The sequence below is a fragment of the Piliocolobus tephrosceles genome, chromosome 11 (genome assembly GCF_002776525.5).
Source record: "Piliocolobus tephrosceles isolate RC106 chromosome 11, ASM277652v3, whole genome shotgun sequence".
Classification (NCBI taxonomy): Eukaryota; Metazoa; Chordata; class Mammalia; order Primates; family Cercopithecidae; genus Piliocolobus; species Piliocolobus tephrosceles.
In genome coordinates, this window is record NC_045444.1 from 105,179,005 (window position 1) to 105,195,329 (window position 16,325).

The 16,325-nt window shown below is 46.3% G+C and overlaps 1 protein-coding gene across 1 annotated transcript in view; it reads left to right on the forward strand.

Annotated features, from left to right (window-relative positions):
- The window catches only part of STK36 (serine/threonine kinase 36), a 32,014-nt gene that overhangs the window by 12,967 nt on the left and 2,722 nt on the right, over nucleotides 1–16,325 (forward strand). The window contains exons 11-26 of the mRNA XM_023221211.2: nucleotides 654–797; nucleotides 4,581–4,760; nucleotides 5,739–5,836; nucleotides 6,334–6,439; nucleotides 8,027–8,177; nucleotides 8,467–8,594; nucleotides 9,125–9,229; nucleotides 9,612–9,710; nucleotides 9,797–9,885; nucleotides 10,166–10,229; nucleotides 10,418–10,528; nucleotides 12,549–12,623; nucleotides 13,061–13,235; nucleotides 13,484–13,631; nucleotides 13,873–14,020; nucleotides 14,610–15,356. Coding sequence (XP_023076979.2) covers nucleotides 654–797; nucleotides 4,581–4,760; nucleotides 5,739–5,836; nucleotides 6,334–6,439; nucleotides 8,027–8,177; nucleotides 8,467–8,594; nucleotides 9,125–9,229; nucleotides 9,612–9,710; nucleotides 9,797–9,885; nucleotides 10,166–10,229; nucleotides 10,418–10,528; nucleotides 12,549–12,623; nucleotides 13,061–13,235; nucleotides 13,484–13,631; nucleotides 13,873–14,020; nucleotides 14,610–15,356 — 2,568 coding nt within the window. The remainder of the gene's footprint in view (nucleotides 1–653; nucleotides 798–4,580; nucleotides 4,761–5,738; nucleotides 5,837–6,333; nucleotides 6,440–8,026; nucleotides 8,178–8,466; nucleotides 8,595–9,124; nucleotides 9,230–9,611; nucleotides 9,711–9,796; nucleotides 9,886–10,165; nucleotides 10,230–10,417; nucleotides 10,529–12,548; nucleotides 12,624–13,060; nucleotides 13,236–13,483; nucleotides 13,632–13,872; nucleotides 14,021–14,609; nucleotides 15,357–16,325) is intronic.

The following is a 16,325-nucleotide window of genomic DNA, read 5'->3' on the forward strand; positions in this document are numbered from 1 at the left end:
TTTTGAGACGGAGTCTCGCTCTGTCGCCCAGGCTGGAGTGCAGTGGCCGGATCTCAGCTCACTGCAAGCTCCGCCTCCCGGGTTTACGCCATTCTCCTGCCTCAGCCTCCCGAGTAGCTGGGACTACAGGCGCCCGCCACCTCGCCCGGCTAGTTTTTTGTATTTTTTAGTAGAGACGGGGTTTCACCAGGTTAGCCAGGATGGTCTCGATCTCCTGACCTCGTGATCCGCCCGTCTCGGCCTCCCAAAGTGCTGGGATTACAGGCTTGAGCCACCGCGCCTGGCCAACAATCTTTTTAATAACCTCATAGTATTTTCCAATATGGATGGACCCTGGTTTATTATTCCCTTATTCCCTTAGACTGACTTTATAATCTTTTCCTTTTTAAAATTATTACAAACCATGCTGCAGTGGACATCTTTCTAAGTATCTCTTTATGCACACATGCCAGTGTTCTCCAAGAGACTTCAAGACCCCTCACGGACTGCCACCTGTACCTTTTTTAGCAGGTGACTGAAGATTTACATCTGTGCTAAAGCAGTCCCTGGCTCCTTGCAGTTACTTCATGATTTCCCATGGTTTCTACTGGTTGGGATCTACTACCTTAGACTTACACACTACTCCTGACCCCTTCCACTCCCCTCTGCCTCAGGAGCCAGACAGTGACAATGAGTGGCAGCACCTGCTGGAGACCACTGAGCCTGTGCCTATTCAACTGAAGGCTCCTCTCACCTTGCTGTGCAATCCTGACTTCTGCCAGCGCATCCAGAGTCAGCTGCATGAGGCTGGAGGGCAGGTAATGGGCAGAAAAACACTGTGGATGGGATCAAGGCTATTTTCACAGATGGAGCATTGAAATACGCTGACTTCAGGAGAAAGAGAAAGTTTGTCCTTTTCTAATTCTTCAATCTGTCTGCTTAGTTTGAGGAGGTTTGCCAGCCTCGTTTAGTAACACAGAAAGAGCAGCCCTCGGGTTTCTGTTTCTGAAGGGAAGAATACCTACTAGAACAGGGATCAGACTTTTTCGATGGTAAATATTTTAGGCATTGTGAGCCAATAGGCAAAAATGGAGGATATTATGTTAAGTACTTACATAATGAGGGAAAACACATTTTCACTAATTTTTTATTGATGAAATTATAAATAACAATTGAATATACAATATTTTGTACTACGGGTACACTAGTGAGAAGAATAAGGTTATTTTGCAGGGGGGTGGGAAATGACATTTTGCTTAATTAGCATTCAAAGTTAGTGCAAAGTTAGTGTTCCCTCCTGCAAAACCTTACTTTGCTTGTCTGAAACACTGCTTTTCCTTCCTGGGTACTCGCTAAACTATGTTGCCTGTATCACTTTATTCAGGTATAATTTATGTATAAGATTTATACTTTTTTGATGTATGATAAATGATTTTTAGTAAATTTGCCAATTTTAAAACTGTTATCATAGTTCAGTTTTAGAACATTTTCATCACCCCAATAAAATCCCTCGTACCCATTTTCATTTTTTTGTTTTTTTTGAGACAGAGTCTCGCTCTGTTGCCCAGGCTGGAGTGCAGTGGCATGATCTCAGCTCACTGCAACCTCTGTCCCCCAAGGTTTAAGCAGTTCTCTGCCTCAGCCTCCAGAATAGCTGGGATTACAGGCTCGTGCCACCATGCCTGGCTAATTTTTTGTATTTTTAGTAGAGATGGGGTTTCACTGTCTTGGCCAGGCTGGTCTTGAACTCCTGACCTTGTGATCCGCCCTCCTCGGCCTCCCAAAGTGCTGGGATTACAGGCATGAGCCACTGCGCCCGGCTTTTTTTTTTTTTTTTAAATATTTGAGATAGGGTCTTAGACTCTGTCACCCAGGCTGGAGTGTGGTGGCATGATCTCAGGTCACTTCAGCTTCCACCTCCCTGGTTCAATGGATTCTCGTGTCTCAGCATCTCAAGTAGCTGAGATTACAGGCGTGCACCACCACACTTAGCTAATTTTTTGTATTTTTTGTAGAGATGAGGTTTTACCATGTTGCCCAGGCTGGTCTGGAACTCCTGGGCTCAAATAATCCTCCCACCTTGGCCTCCCAAAGTGCTGGGATTATGGGTGTGAGCCACTGCCCCCAGCCCCCAGCCCCCATTTAGTTAATCATCATTCCCCTTTTTATAGCTGGTTATTATTCCGTTATATAGATATATCACATTTCGTTTATCCACTCACCAGTTGATTAGACATTGATGTATTGGGTTGTTTCCACTTTTTGGCTTTTATGAATAATTCTGCTATGAACATTCACAAGCAAGTCTATGTATGGATATATATATCTTTTTTTTTTTTTTTTTTTTGAGAAGGAGTCTCGTTCTGTCACCCGGGCTGGAGTGCAGTGGCCAGATCTCAGCTCACTGCAAGCTCCGCCTCCCGGGTTTACGCTATTCTCCTGCCTCAGCCTCCTGAGTAGCTGGGACTATAGACGCCCGCCACCTCGCCTGGCTAGGTTTTGTATTTTTTAGTGGAGACGGAGTTTCACCGTGTTAGCCAGGATGGTCTCAATCTCCTGACCTCGTGATCCGCCCGTCTCAGCCTCTCAAAGTGCTGGGATTACCGGCTTGAGCCACCGCGCCCGGCCTGGATGTATGTTTTTATTTCCCTTGGGTAATTACATAGGAGTAGAATTGCTGGTCATATGGTAAATTTATATTTAACATTTTAAGAAACTGCTGAACTATTTTCCAAAGTGACTGTACTGTTTTACATTCCCACCAGTATTATATGAGGGTCCTTGTTTCTTCACATCCTTGTCAACACTTGTTATTGTCTAACTTTTTTACTGTAGCCATTCTAGTAAGTGTGAGGTAGCATCTCATTGTTATTTTAATTTACATTCCACTAATGATGAATGTTGAACATGTTTTCGTAGCTTAGTCACTATTTGTATATTTTCTTTGTGAAATATCTCAAGTCTTTTGCTCAGTTTTTAATTTGGTTGTTTGTATTATTGAGTTGTATAAGACTTCTTTGTATATTCTCAACATAGACCTTTATCAGATGGGTGATTTGCAAATATTTTCTCCCAGTCTGTGGTTTGTCTTTTCATTCCTTCTCATAAGAGTGTCTTTTGAAGCAAAAAATGTTGAATTTTGATTAAATTCAGTTACTGTTTTTTCCCTTTGTGGTCCATGCTTTTGATGTTGGGTATACAAAATCTTTTCCAAATGCAAGATCTTAAAGATTTTCTCTTTTCCTAAAAGTTTTATAGTTTTAGCTCTTACATTTAGGTTTTTGACCCATCTTGAGCTAATTTTTGTGTATAATGTGAGAAAAGGATCTAAGTTGATCGGTTTTGCATGTGGATATATAATTGTCCTGGCACCATTTGTTGAAAAGAACTCTCCTTTCCTTATTGAATTGGCTTGGTACTTTGCACTTGTCTTTTGGCACTAAAAGGTTTTCTTCCTAGTGTTGGATAAATTGCAGCGTGGGGACACAGACTGAAAGCGCTGCCTTTAGGGATAAGACTCCCTCTGGTGGAATTCCAGCTGCACTACTCATTAGCTGTGTGATCTTTGACTGCTTCTTTGACCTATGTAGAAGCTTCAGTTTCTTCATCTATAAAATGGCTAATTCTATTTATTTCACAGTTATTGTAAATATTAAATGAGCAAATGCCAACATTTAGAAAAGCTAATGGCATATTATAAAATACTTGGTGTAAATGTTCTTCTTTTGAAGAATAACCATTTAAAAATATAATACTGGCCAGGCATGGTGGCTCACGCCTATAATCCTAGCACTTTGGGAAGCTGAGATGGGCGGATCACTTGAGATCAGGAGTTTGAGGCCAGCCTGGCCAACATGGTGAATTCCCATCTCTACCAAAAATACAAAAGTTAGCTAGGCGTGGTGGCGGGCATCTGTAATTCTAGCTACTTGGGAGGCTGAGGCAGAAGAATCACTTGAACCCAGGAGGCGGAGGTTGTAGTGAGCCAAGATCACGTCATTACACTCCAGCCTGGAGGACAAGAGTGAAACTCTGTCTCGAAAAACAAACAAACCAACAAATAAATAAATAAATAAATAAATAAATAAATAATAAAAATATAATACTATCCTTAGCATGCAGGCTGTATACAAATAAGTGTTACGCTGGATTTGACCTGTGAGTCATAGTTTGTCAACCCTGATCTAGAGTTGAATAATGTTGTTTTGTCTTTTTATGGTTGAATAATATTGTTTTATATGCATTGTTTTGAATTTTCAGAAGCATGTGCAGTGCACATGTTTTTTGTTTTTAAGGTAAAGGGCTGGAGAAGGGAGGGAGCAGATGGGAATGGCACTTAGTGTGACAGAGATCCTAAGGAGAGGCCCCTACCCCCTGGTCACTGGTGTTCTGTGTCAGGTAACCTGACCATCTATTGTCTTCTTCCCTGGTACAGTCCCCCTGTTTCCCTGCTTTCCTTCTCTGTGTTTTAGACTTGCAAAGAAAGGAATGCAAGCATTTGGTCTGCTTTGCCAGCTCCTTGGGGATACTTGGTATATGTAGCTCTCCTTCTTTTACTTCTGAAAATATCAGTCATTGCTTCTTTCCCTCATGTCACCCAGATCCTGAAAGGCATCCTGGAGGGTGCTTCCCACATCCTGCCTGCATTCCGGGTCCTAAGCAGTCTTCTCTCCAGCTGCAGTGACTCTGTTGCCTTGTATTCCTTCTGCCGAGAGGCAGGGCTTCCAGGGCTGCCGCTCAGTCTACTCAGGCACAGTCAGGAGAGCAACAGCCTCCAGCAGGTAAGCACCAGGACAGGAGCCTCTGAAGACTCACAGAGGTTCTTTTTCTTGGATTTCTCTCATTCGGATTGCCATCTGTCTTTGGTCTGACTGCCTTTTATTTTCTTTCCTCCTCTTTCTAGTTAATAAACTATTAATTGCAAACTCTAATGCCTTCTGGGGCCAGGCAGATAATGTCAGCTGTGAAGTAGGCTACGCGTGTGACTATATGAGTAGTGGGGAATATGAAAAACTAGAGTTCACATGCCTACTCTAAATAGAGTAGAGGCATCCTTTCCTCAGCCTTCAGCCCATTGTTGCCACAGGGAAATATAAGCCTGGTATTGCCAGATCTTCTAGTTTTCTAAGAAAAAGTAGAAACCCAAATTTTTATGTGTAATTTTTAAATATTTAGAGCACTGTGCTTTGAGATGTTAGATCCTAGGCTTCATTGACCTGATCTTACAGAGCAGAGTACTAAAATTCAAAGATAACTCATACACAGTTACTAATTTGTAAATGGTCACAGAGATAACAAGTGGAAGAGCTGGGACAGAGACTCAGTGTGTTTGGGGCCAAACCTCTACTTCCCCCTTCTGTGTCCTACTGTAGCTGGGCTGAGAGGATGGGGAATATTTCAGAGTCAGTGTAAATACTTAATAGGGCCTAGGCTGAGGCAGCTGGAAAGCTGCACTTTGTTGATGAGTATTAATCTTGGGTGGTTTTAAGGAATTTAGAGAAAAAGATTTTTGAAAAATAGAACCTCCTATACTCCAAAGTGCTATTCAGGCCAAACAAGACACATTTAATCCAGGCTGTTTACAGCCCATTGGCAGATTCTCTGTTACCCCTAGAACTCTCTCTCTGCCTATACTTCTCTTCTGTCCCTTTCTGTTTGATCAACTTGACTGGGTCTCTATAGACCCTTTCTACTGTTTTTTCTATTCTTTGTTTCCATCCTCCACATTGCCCTTCCTCTCTTCTCCTTTTCCTGGGCAGCAATCTTGGTATGGGACTTTCTTACGGGACCTGATGGCTGTGATTCAGGCCTACTTTGCCTGTACCTTCAATCTGGAGAGGAGCCAGACAGGTGACAGGTAGGATAAGAAGTGCTTTTGTACTGTTGGCAAGTTTGGTTTCTGTTTCTACCCCATGTGCCCTTCCCATTTAGGAACAGGACAAGTATGAAGAAGCTGTGATTTGTTACAGGTTTAGGAATCAGCTGAGTGGCCACTCATAGTCCTTTTAAGGACCCTAAGACAGCTCCAACTTGGCCTCAAGACTTAAACAGGTTCTAAGAGTCAGCAGTCACCATGGTCCTAAAATGGAAAGGTCAAGATGTAAATAACCTGTTCCAGGAAGCCAAGTGGATTAAAGAAAGAAAGAAAAAAATATGTGAATAACCTAGATAAAATGTCAAATAAGGGGCTTGGAGGGTGTCTGTGTGTGTGTGTGTGTGTGGCAAGGGAGAAGGGAGAACGTTCTGATGTGTCCCTTTGCAGAGATTCTCCTACCTGCCCAGAACTGACCCATTCACTATATCCAGGCTTTTAGTAGAGAAGTAAGAAATCATGGGCTCATTTTCCACCCCCAGCCTACAGGTATTTCAGGAGGCTGCCAACCTCTTTCTGGACCTGTTGGGGAAACTTCTGGCCCAACCAGATGACTCTGAGCAAACTTTGCGGAGGGACAGCCTCATGGTAATCTGCTCCCACTTCCAGATTTCTGTATCTCCTATCTTTCCCCATGTTTCTCCCATCCCCTTTCTTACGACTATGTAGGGTCAGATCAAGTTAATCCAACAAACATTTGTTGAATTCTCACCATGCCATATGCCATGTGAGTAAGAAAAAGTGCCTGCCTTCAAGGGACTAGGGATAATTTAATAGGGGAGAGGTAAAGGGATTAGGGACAATAGTGAAAAGTACATTGGAACTTTGCATATAATATAAGAGCACCACTGTATTTTATGAAGAAGATGCAGTTAACCACTGAAGAAGATGCAGTTAACACTATTTGGAGCATCATAGAAGAAATCTTGAAGAAGGAAATCATCTCTGCTAGCATCTGAAGAATACATTTGCAGTTTGCCATGTAAATGAGGCACAACATAGAAATTCTATACAGAAGGAGTAACATATATAAAGGCCCAGAGGCTTTAAGCAGTTTGGCATATTTCAGGAGACCACAAAAAGAACTACTTCTTCTTGAAAAGACTTGCAAATCATCTAGTATTGTCTAACCTCGTTTGTCCTGAGGATTAGTAAACTATTCAGTTCTTTTCCCTAGATCCTGGAGGTAAGGGACAGGAGAATGGAGGATTGAATGAGAAAATAGCTGTATTCTGACTAACCTCAGAGGAGATAGAGAGGAACATATATGTGTAAGGAAGTAAATAATTGCCTGGTCATTGTTAAAACTGGTAATTGGGAACATAAATCTGGACTACTTCCTGCCTTTAGCTAGCGTTCACTCAAACTTTCCTGGTCCGAGATCCTGTTTTAATATCCCTCACCCTTTCAAGTCAGAAAGCTTTTACTGTCTAACCTAAATTTTGGCCAGCAGTGACTCATGTTATTGGCTAGCACTTCTCATGTCATGTGCTATGAATAGAATGGGGAGTTTGGAATAATTACCTGCTGAAATTCTGAATCAATAGGACTGAGTTGAGAGGGACCCAGGAATCCCTAGGATTTCTTCTTTTCTTTTCTTTTTTTGAGACAAGGTCTCTCTCTGTCACCCAGGCTAGAGTGCAGTGGCATGATCTTGACTCACTGCAACCTCCACCCTCCGGGTTCAAGCAATCCTCCCACCTTAGCCTCCCAAGTAGCTGAGACTATGGGTGCACTCCACCAGGCCTGACTATTTTTGTTTTGTATTTTTAGTAGAGACACGGTTTTGCCATGTTGCCCAGGTTGGTCTCAAACTTCTGAGCTCAAGCAATCCACCTGCTTCAGCCTCCCAATCCCCTGTTGGGATTACAGGCATGAGCCATTGCACCTGACCGCTAGGAATTCTCATACTCACAGTCTATAAAAAACACTTTGAGAAACATCATCTAGGGAGCAGCTGATCAGAGAATAGAAGGATTGACACCTGAAATTATTGTCCTTGAAGCATGAATGAAGGCAGTTATAATGCATTTTTGGTGTGAAGAATGCTTAAAATTAGACACGTGTTTGCTTGGGTTTTTGTCCTCTTTCCTCAGATCCTCAGGGTTTCTTGTTTTTTACACTAAGCCCAGTCTTCTGATGCCATGATGCTACCTCTGCACTTGTCTCCTTTAGTGCTTTACTGTCCTGTGTGAAGCCATAGATGGGAACAGCCGGGCCATCTCCAAAGCCTTTTACTCCAGCTTGCTGACGACACAGCAGGTTGTCTTGGATGGGCTCCTTCATGGCTTGACAGTTCCACAGCTCCCTGTCCACACTCCCCCAGGTAACCTGAGTGGGGAAGGGAGGTTCTCTTGACTTCTTTGTTGCATAGCTCAGGTTCTGCTCTTTCTAGTGCCATCACCTAGATAGCGCCTGGCATTTAGTAGGTGCTCAGTAAATAACTGTGAACTGAGAGGCTGAATGGGGATCTGAGGGAAACAAACAGACTTCATCCTGCATTCTTCCCACTCCCTTAGGTTCCCTACTCCTGCTGCCATATCAGTGAGTACTGGTGCTATTGTCTAGGGCAAGAGCCCCAGGCCTTTGGAGTCACTCTTCGCTTTTCTCCATAGGAGCCCCACAAGTGAGCCAGCCACTGCGAGAGCAGAGTGAGGATCTACCTGGAGCCATTTCCTCTGCCCTCGCAGCCATATGCACTGCTCCTGTGGGACTGCCTGAGTGCTGGGACGCCAAGGAGCAGGTCTGAGCTACAATTGCTTGTTCCTCTCATCCCTTCTGCCAGAGGAGTTGGGGAGGCTAGCCCCAGTTTTTCAGAAATACAGAAAAACAAGCTCTTAAGCCCCTCCTTTAGTACTTCCAGAAACAGATGCTCCTAACCTGGGCCATTTGTAGAACATGATATAGCCAGAATCCCAGAGCCCATGGCCAGTTGGTAAGGGAGAGAGCACAGTGATAAACTGCCCAGGTGGTGGGGCAGCTGATCTGAAGCCTCCATTGATGCTTCCTCAAGGACTGAGGATTCAGCTTTCCTGATCCCTGTTGGTCAGTAATCCTTTCCTCTCTACCTGGCTACACTGGGGCCAAACTATGCCATGACTTTTGGTTCTTTATTGGTGATGAAGACTGGGAATAAAATGGGATCTGAAGTTTCTGGTGAATGTGGGAAGAGTGACTAGGAAGAGACTGAGAGTCCTGATCATTTTGGACATATGTGAGGAATAGGGTTGTAATAATGTGGGTAGGATTGAGCCTTCAGGTACGTCTCTATAGGTCTGTTGGCATTTGGCAAATCAGCTAACTGAAGACAGCAGCCAGCTCAGGCCATCCCTCATCTCTGGCCTGCAGCATCCCATCCTGTGCCTGCACCTTCTCAAGGTAATTCTTTTAACTCCTGGCATCACAGCTTTATTTTTAACTCCCAGTATAGACAGAGAGAAACAGAGAGACAGACCAAGAGAGGGGGACTAAGAGAGAGAGAGAGACTGAGAGAGACCAATTGAGAGACCCCCTTGGAAGACTCCTTTCTGCTTTTAAATCTGTTCAACTGAGAGGACCCCACTGTTAGCCAGTCCTCAGCAGAACCGAGAAGGGTCCCTGTCTCACTGTTTCATGGCAAGAGGCAGAAGGGGGTTCTCTCACACTCCCAAGTGTGGGTACCAGATCTTTTGAGGGGCTGGCTGGTGTTTCAGCTGAGCTTTCAATCTTGGAGCCCGGGGCCTGCTCTGCCTCACTGCCAGACTCCTTCCCTCTCTCTCAGGTTCTGTACTCCTGCTGCCTTGTCAGTGAGCGCCTGTGCCGTCTTCTAGGGCAGGAGCGCCTGGCCTTGGAATCCCTGTTTGTGTTGGTTCAGGGCAAGGTAAGCCAGCAGCACAGGTGGGCTTCCCCTGGTGGCCCCACTGTCTCAACCAGAGGTTGTTCTGATATCGTAGGTTTCCTTTGTAGGTAAAGGTAGTAGATTGGGAAGAGTCTACTGAAGTGACACTCTACTTCCTCTCCCTTCTTGTCTTTCGGCTCCAAAATCTGCCTTGTGGGTAAGTCATAAAGTAGGGTGTCTCCACAGAAGTCTTCTAGCCACATAGCTAACCCTCACAAAGAATATGGAGAATGGTACCCTACAGCCTATCCTTAGGAGGAATTGGGATAGAGAGTGTGAAGCTTTCTCTACAAAGAACAGACCTAGACTCCCATCAACTTTGTGCCTTGGAGGTAGACATGCAGCCTAGGTGAAGAACGTCATGCAAGGGAGAAGGGAGGCCGCTTACCAACCTCCTTTAATACTGCTGCATCCCTCGATATATCTGTTTATTCCAGAATGGAGAAGCTAGGCAGTGACGTTGCTACTCTCTTTACCCATTCGCATGTCGTCTCTCTTGTGGTAAATTTTTAACCTTCACCCTTCTCCCCTTTTCACCCTAGCATCTACCCCTTGTGGAAGTGGGGGAGTCACTATCCAATTTGCATGTTTCTGGAGGCATTCTTTTGGCAGAGACATAAATCCTCTCTGCCTGTCCTGAATGCCATTTAGATTTGGACATTCTTTCTCCTCTTCTACCTCTCCCACAGAGTGCAGCAGCCCATCTATTGGGACAGCTTGGTCAGCAAGGGGTGACCTTTAACCTCCAGCCCATGGAATGGATGGCTGCAGCCACACATGCCTTGTCTGCCCCTGCAGAGGTGAGGCTCTCCAGGGAGGGCACAGACATGTTTTCTCTGAGTCAGACACTAGGACTGCATTTAAGGGGAAAAGACTGAAATGCTAGCAAGCCTGGAGTAAACTGAGGAATGGAAAAGGAATCAAGGAGCCCTTCCTTTTCTAGATTTGTTGCTGGATAATAGGCCTCTCTGAACCCAGATTGATCCAGACTTTAGATTTCTTTTTAATATGGAGGGCTTCTAGAGAGTGAGGGAGGGAAGGGAAGAGGAAGGGTGACTAACCTGGGTTTTCTGAGTAGTGTGATAACCCTGCCTGCTTCATTCTCCTCCTCCAGAAGCTCATGCTCTTGGCAGAGTCCTTCCTAATGCATAATTTCTTCACCTCTGACTGCAGCTTCCACTCTGCTTTTCCCACCTGTTCTTCTTAACAGATGGAAAAGGTGGCTGACATCCTGTGAATTCTTCAGGACATCAGTCCATTATGTAGGCTTCTTTCTGCTTTCTCCTTTCCCAGGACTTTTCTTCCTTTCATTTTTAGACCCTTTGGAACTCATCTTTCCTTCATTTTGTAAAAAGAAGGATAGACTTTTTTTTTTTTTTTTTAAGACGGAGTCTGGCTCTGTCGCCCAGGCTGGAGTGCAGTGGCCGGATCTCAGCTCGCTGCAAGCTCCACCTCCCGGGTTTACACCATTCTCCTGCCTCAGCCTCCTGAGTAGCTGGGACTACAGGCGCCCGTCACCTCGCCCGGCTAGTTTTTTGTATTTTTTTAGTAGAGACGGGGTTTCACTGTGTTAGCCAGGATGGTCTCGATCTCCAGACCTCGTGATCCGCCCATCTCGGCCTCCCAAAGTGCTGGGATTACAGGCTTGAGCCACCGCGCCCGGCCTGGACTTTATAATCAAATTATTGTCATCCTTTTTTTTTTTTTTGAGATGGAGTTTCCCTCTTGTTGCCCAGGCTGGAGTGCGATGGTGCCATCTCGGCTCACCACAACCTCTGCCTCCTGGATTCAAGTGATTCTCCTGCCTCAGCCTCCCGAGTAGGTGGGATTACAGGCATGCACCACCACGCCCAGCTAATTTTTGTATTTTTAGTAGAGACGGGGTTTCTCCAGGTTGGTCAGGCTGGTCTCAAACTCCTGACCTCATGTGATCCACCCATCTCGGCCTCCCAAAGTGCTGGGATTACAGGTGTATACTACCATGCCTGGCTCATTTTTTTTGTACTTTTAGTAGAGATGGGGTTTCACCATGTTGGCCAGGCTGATCTTGAACTCCTGACCTCAAGTGATCCACCCGCCTCCGCCTTCTAAAGTGCTGGGATTACAGGCATGAGCCACTGTGCCCGGCTGTCATCCTTTATATATGTAGAATTCTTTTTTTTGTTTGTTTGTTTTTGAGACGGAGTCTCACTCTGTTGCCAAGCTGGAGTGCAGTGGCATGATCTCGGCTCACTGCAACCTCCGCCTCCTGGGTTCAAGCAGTTCTCCTGCCTCAGCCTCCTGAGTAGCTGGGACAACAGGTGCGTGCCTCCATGCCCAGCTAACGTTTGTATTTTTAGTAGAGACGGCATTTCACCATGTCGTCCAGGCTGGTCTTGAACTCCTGACTTCATGATCCACCCACCTTGGCCTCCCAAAGTGCTGGGATAATAGGCGTGAGCTACTGCACCGGCTGAATTCTTTATAATTTATAAAACATTTTCACATGTTATGCCACAACACACTTAAAAGATAGACACACCAATGTAATAATACTCATCTGCTTTTTCTAGACTAAGTTAGTCTTCAGACAGGTTGTATCACTAGTGATAGTACTAACACTCATCCAGGAGTATAAGTCAGAACTTTGGGAGTCATCAGTGACTGTTCTGTCTTCACCATTATTCCCCCATCCAAATGGTTCCCCCAGATCCCATATATTCTACCTTCCGGTTGACTCTCAAATCTGTTCCCTCCATGGCACCATCACTGACCTGCCTTGGTTTAATGGCCACCCCATTCCTCTTAGGCACCTGTATTCTTCTTGTTTCTCTCTGACAGGTTCGGTTGTCTCCACCAGGTAGTTGTGGATTCTATGATGGCCTCCTCATCCTTCTGTTGCAGCTCCTCACTGAGGTACAGATGCATCTTGGGATGGATGGGAAGTAAAGGGAGAGGAACTGGGCATTTTGGGGAGCCTCTGGACCAGAGGAATGAAGAAGCAACCCACAGCCTCCCATCTCAAGCTACTGTGCCTGTGATAGCCTTGGAACTTCCCTGCCTGCCCTCAGTACCGACCCTTTGAAGGAAACCATTTGCTGCATCCCCTGGGATCCAGTGGGGGATAAAATGAATTCCCTGGGTTTCAGCAGACATACACATGAGTTGTGAGGTCAGAGGGTTAAGGTTTGACAAGAAAGTGAAATAAGACAACAGGGAAATACTAGGTGGGAAAGCGGAAGGAATTATTTCTGGGATTTCCTTTCCTTGTAAGTCAGGGACAGGAATGAATAAAAGCATTTGAACTCCTGACTTCTGTCTTTCCCCCGGCCCTCTTTCACTTTTATCTCTAGCAGGGGAAGGCTGGCCTAATCAGGGATGTGGCCAGTTCGGAAATGTGGACCATTTTGTGGCACCGCTTCTCCATGGTCCTGAGGCTCACCAAGGAGGCATCTGCACAGGAAGGGGAGCTTTCGCTATCCAGTCCACCAAGCCCAGAGCCAGACTGGACACTGATTTCTCCCCAGGGTATCTTTCTATCAGTATCCTTTTTGGGAGTGCATTGATCTCCAACAGGAGGCAGCCCAGAACTGGGTTAACCCACAGAGGTTTCTTTTTTTTTGCTTTTGTCTGGGGACAGGAAGCGGTGTCTGCGCTAGAGCTGCTCTAAGATGGGGAAGGGACTGAATAGGTGTAGCCCTGGGAACTGTGGGGAAGCAGGGGTATCTGGGCCTTTTGCCTGTTCCATTGGGTCTCTCTATGTTTGGTGTTCCCAGGCATGGCAGCCCTGCTGAGCCTGGCCATGGCCACCTTTACCCAGGAGCCCCAGTTATGCCTGAGCTGCCTGTCCCAGCATGGAAGTATCCTCATGTCCATCCTAAAGCATCTGCTTCGCCCCAGCTTCCTGAATCAACTGCGCCAAGCGTGAGTTTGAGCTAGAAGAAGAGCCACAGAGTCAGCAATGGGGAGGGAGAGAGAAGGCAGGAAAGAAGTTACTGACAGATAGAACTATGAAGCAAGAAAGGTGAGATCAGGTTTAGGCTGGAAACCTAAGTACTGGCTGAGATTGTAGAACGGGAGCTGGGCGAAGGAATTGGAGGAGGGAGGGAGGAATGATAAAAGTTAAGCGAACAAGACCAAGTCTCTTCGACATTCCTCTCCTTAGGCCTCATGGGTCTGAGTTTCTCCCTGTCGTGGTGCTCTCTGTCTGCCAGCTCCTTTGCTTCCCCTTTGCGCTGGACGTGGATGCCGACCTCCTTATAGATATCTTGGCCGACCTCAGGAACTCAGAAGTTGCAGCCCATCTGCTGCAGGTACTTGGGCAGCTAGCATGAAGGTGGGAGAGGAAGATAGCCAACCTTATATCCTCTAATTTACTTCCCAGCAGCTCCAGGGCTCTTCTAGGCCCCTGTAAGTGTGGAGCAGCTGGCTTGACTCAAAAGGTGGCATGGAGACAGTACTCAGGCCTGCGCAGAGGCATGTGGTGGGAGCTGGGTTGGTGCCTCCTCTCCATCAGTCCGTCACCTGGTTCTGTTGGTGCTCACTGGGGAGAACATCCTACTGTAGGCACTGAAGACTCAGCTCCTTGGCCAGGAATCATGTTTCTGGCAATTATTGGCATTGCACAGTGGGTCTTGGTTCTTTTGTTGTTTCTTTTTGTTTTTTCACAGTGGATCTTTGAAGGCAGAGACCGAGTCCTTGCAAAGTAAGGAATGATCTTGGAAAGAACTTGCTCTCTCAGGCTCCACATCGTATCTCATGTGGAGTGCTGTGGGGCGGGACTTCAGCTCTCTGTGGCATTTCTCACCATAGCTTGGCTTTTGTCTCTCTCAGGTTTTGGGCTTCTTTCTAGCAGCATATACTCTCCTTCTCCCTGAATCGTTTTACCTCCTGTTCTGTCAGGTCTGCTGCTACCATCTTCCGTTGACGCAAGTGGAGCTGCCCATCAGCCTCCTCACACGCCTGGCCCTCATGGATCCCACCTCTCTCAATCAGTTTGTGAACACAGTGGCTGCCTCCCCTAGAACCATCGTCTCGTTTCTCTCAGTTGCCCTCCTGAGTGACCAGCCACTGCTGACCTCTGACCTTCTCTCCCTGCTGGCCCATACCGCCAGGATCCTGTCTCCCAGCTACTTGTCCTTTATCCGAGAGCTTCTGGCTGGCTCTGATGAATCCTATCGGCCCCTGCGCAGCTTCTTGGGCCACCCAGAGAATTCTGTGCGGGCACACACTTATAGGCTGCTGGGACACTTGCTCCAACACAGCGTGGCCCTGCGTGGGGCACTGCAGAGCCAGTCTGGACTGCTCAGCCTTCTGCTGCTTGGGCTTGGAGACAAGGATCCTGTTGTGCGGTGCAGTGCCAGCTTTGCTGTGGGCAATGCAACCTATCAGGCTGGTCCTCTAGGACCTGCCCTGGCAGTTGCAGTGCCCAGTATGACCCAGCTGCTTGGAGATCCTCAGGCTGGTATCCGGCGCAATGTTGCATCAGCTCTGGGCAACTTGGGACCTGAAGGGTTGGGAGAGGAGCTGTTACAGTGCCAAGTACCCCAGCGACTCCTAGAGATGGCATGTGGAGACCCCCAGCCAAATGTGAAGGAGGCCGCCCTCATTGCCCTCCGGAGCCTGCAACAGGAGCCTGGCATCCATCAGGTATACCCTACAGTGCTTATGAATCATGATGATCAGGGCCCCTATAGTTCACAACATTTATCTGAGATCATCTGTAAGGAATTGGAATCAGGACATCCAGAAACTTATGCCGTGTTTCTCCCAAGGACGGTGTCTTGGAGTGAGTTTTCCAATTACCATCTCCAGCCTTGGAGAAGGGAAGGGAGCTAGAAGAGGGCTCCAATGGGCTGGGAAATGTCTGAGATCTCAAGGAGCACAGTTGATCTCTTCTAGAGCTGTGCAGGAGGGAGATAAGGGAAGACTAAGAGATGCTGAGATAGAATAGTTTTACTCTGTGTACCACAAAGGTGCTGACTGTTTTTTTAGACTTACCATGAGAAAAGCACGATGCTAAGCATTTTACCTTTATTTTCTGTTATTATGGTTCTGTTATGATGGTTCTAGGGGAGGCAGCCACTGTGTTCACTGTGTTATTTTCTTTATTACCATCCTAATTTTGCAGATGACAAAACTGAGGTACAGATAATTTAATAACTTGTCCAAGTTACAAGGACAGTGTGTAGGATTGGGCTTTTGAACTCAGAAGTCTGAGTCTAGACCCCATTCTCTTAACCACTACTTTATCCTGCCTCTTCTGCGCAATTTTCTTTTTTCTTTTTTTTTTTTCTGAGACAGAGTTTCACTCTTATTGCCCAGGATGGAGTGCAATGGCGTGATCTTGGCTCACCGCAACTTCCACCTCCCAGGTTCAAGCAATTCTCCTGCCTCAGCCTCTGGAGTAGCTGGGATTACAGGCATGTGCTACCACGCCTGGCTAATTTTGTATTTTTAGTAGAGACAAGGTTTCTCCATGTTGGTCAGGCTGGTCTCAAACTCCCAACCTCATGTGATCCACCTGCCTTGGCCTCCCAGAGTGCTGGGATTACAGGTGTGAGCTGCTCTTTTTTTCTTTTTTTTTTTGAGACTAAATCACACTCTGTCGCCCAGGCC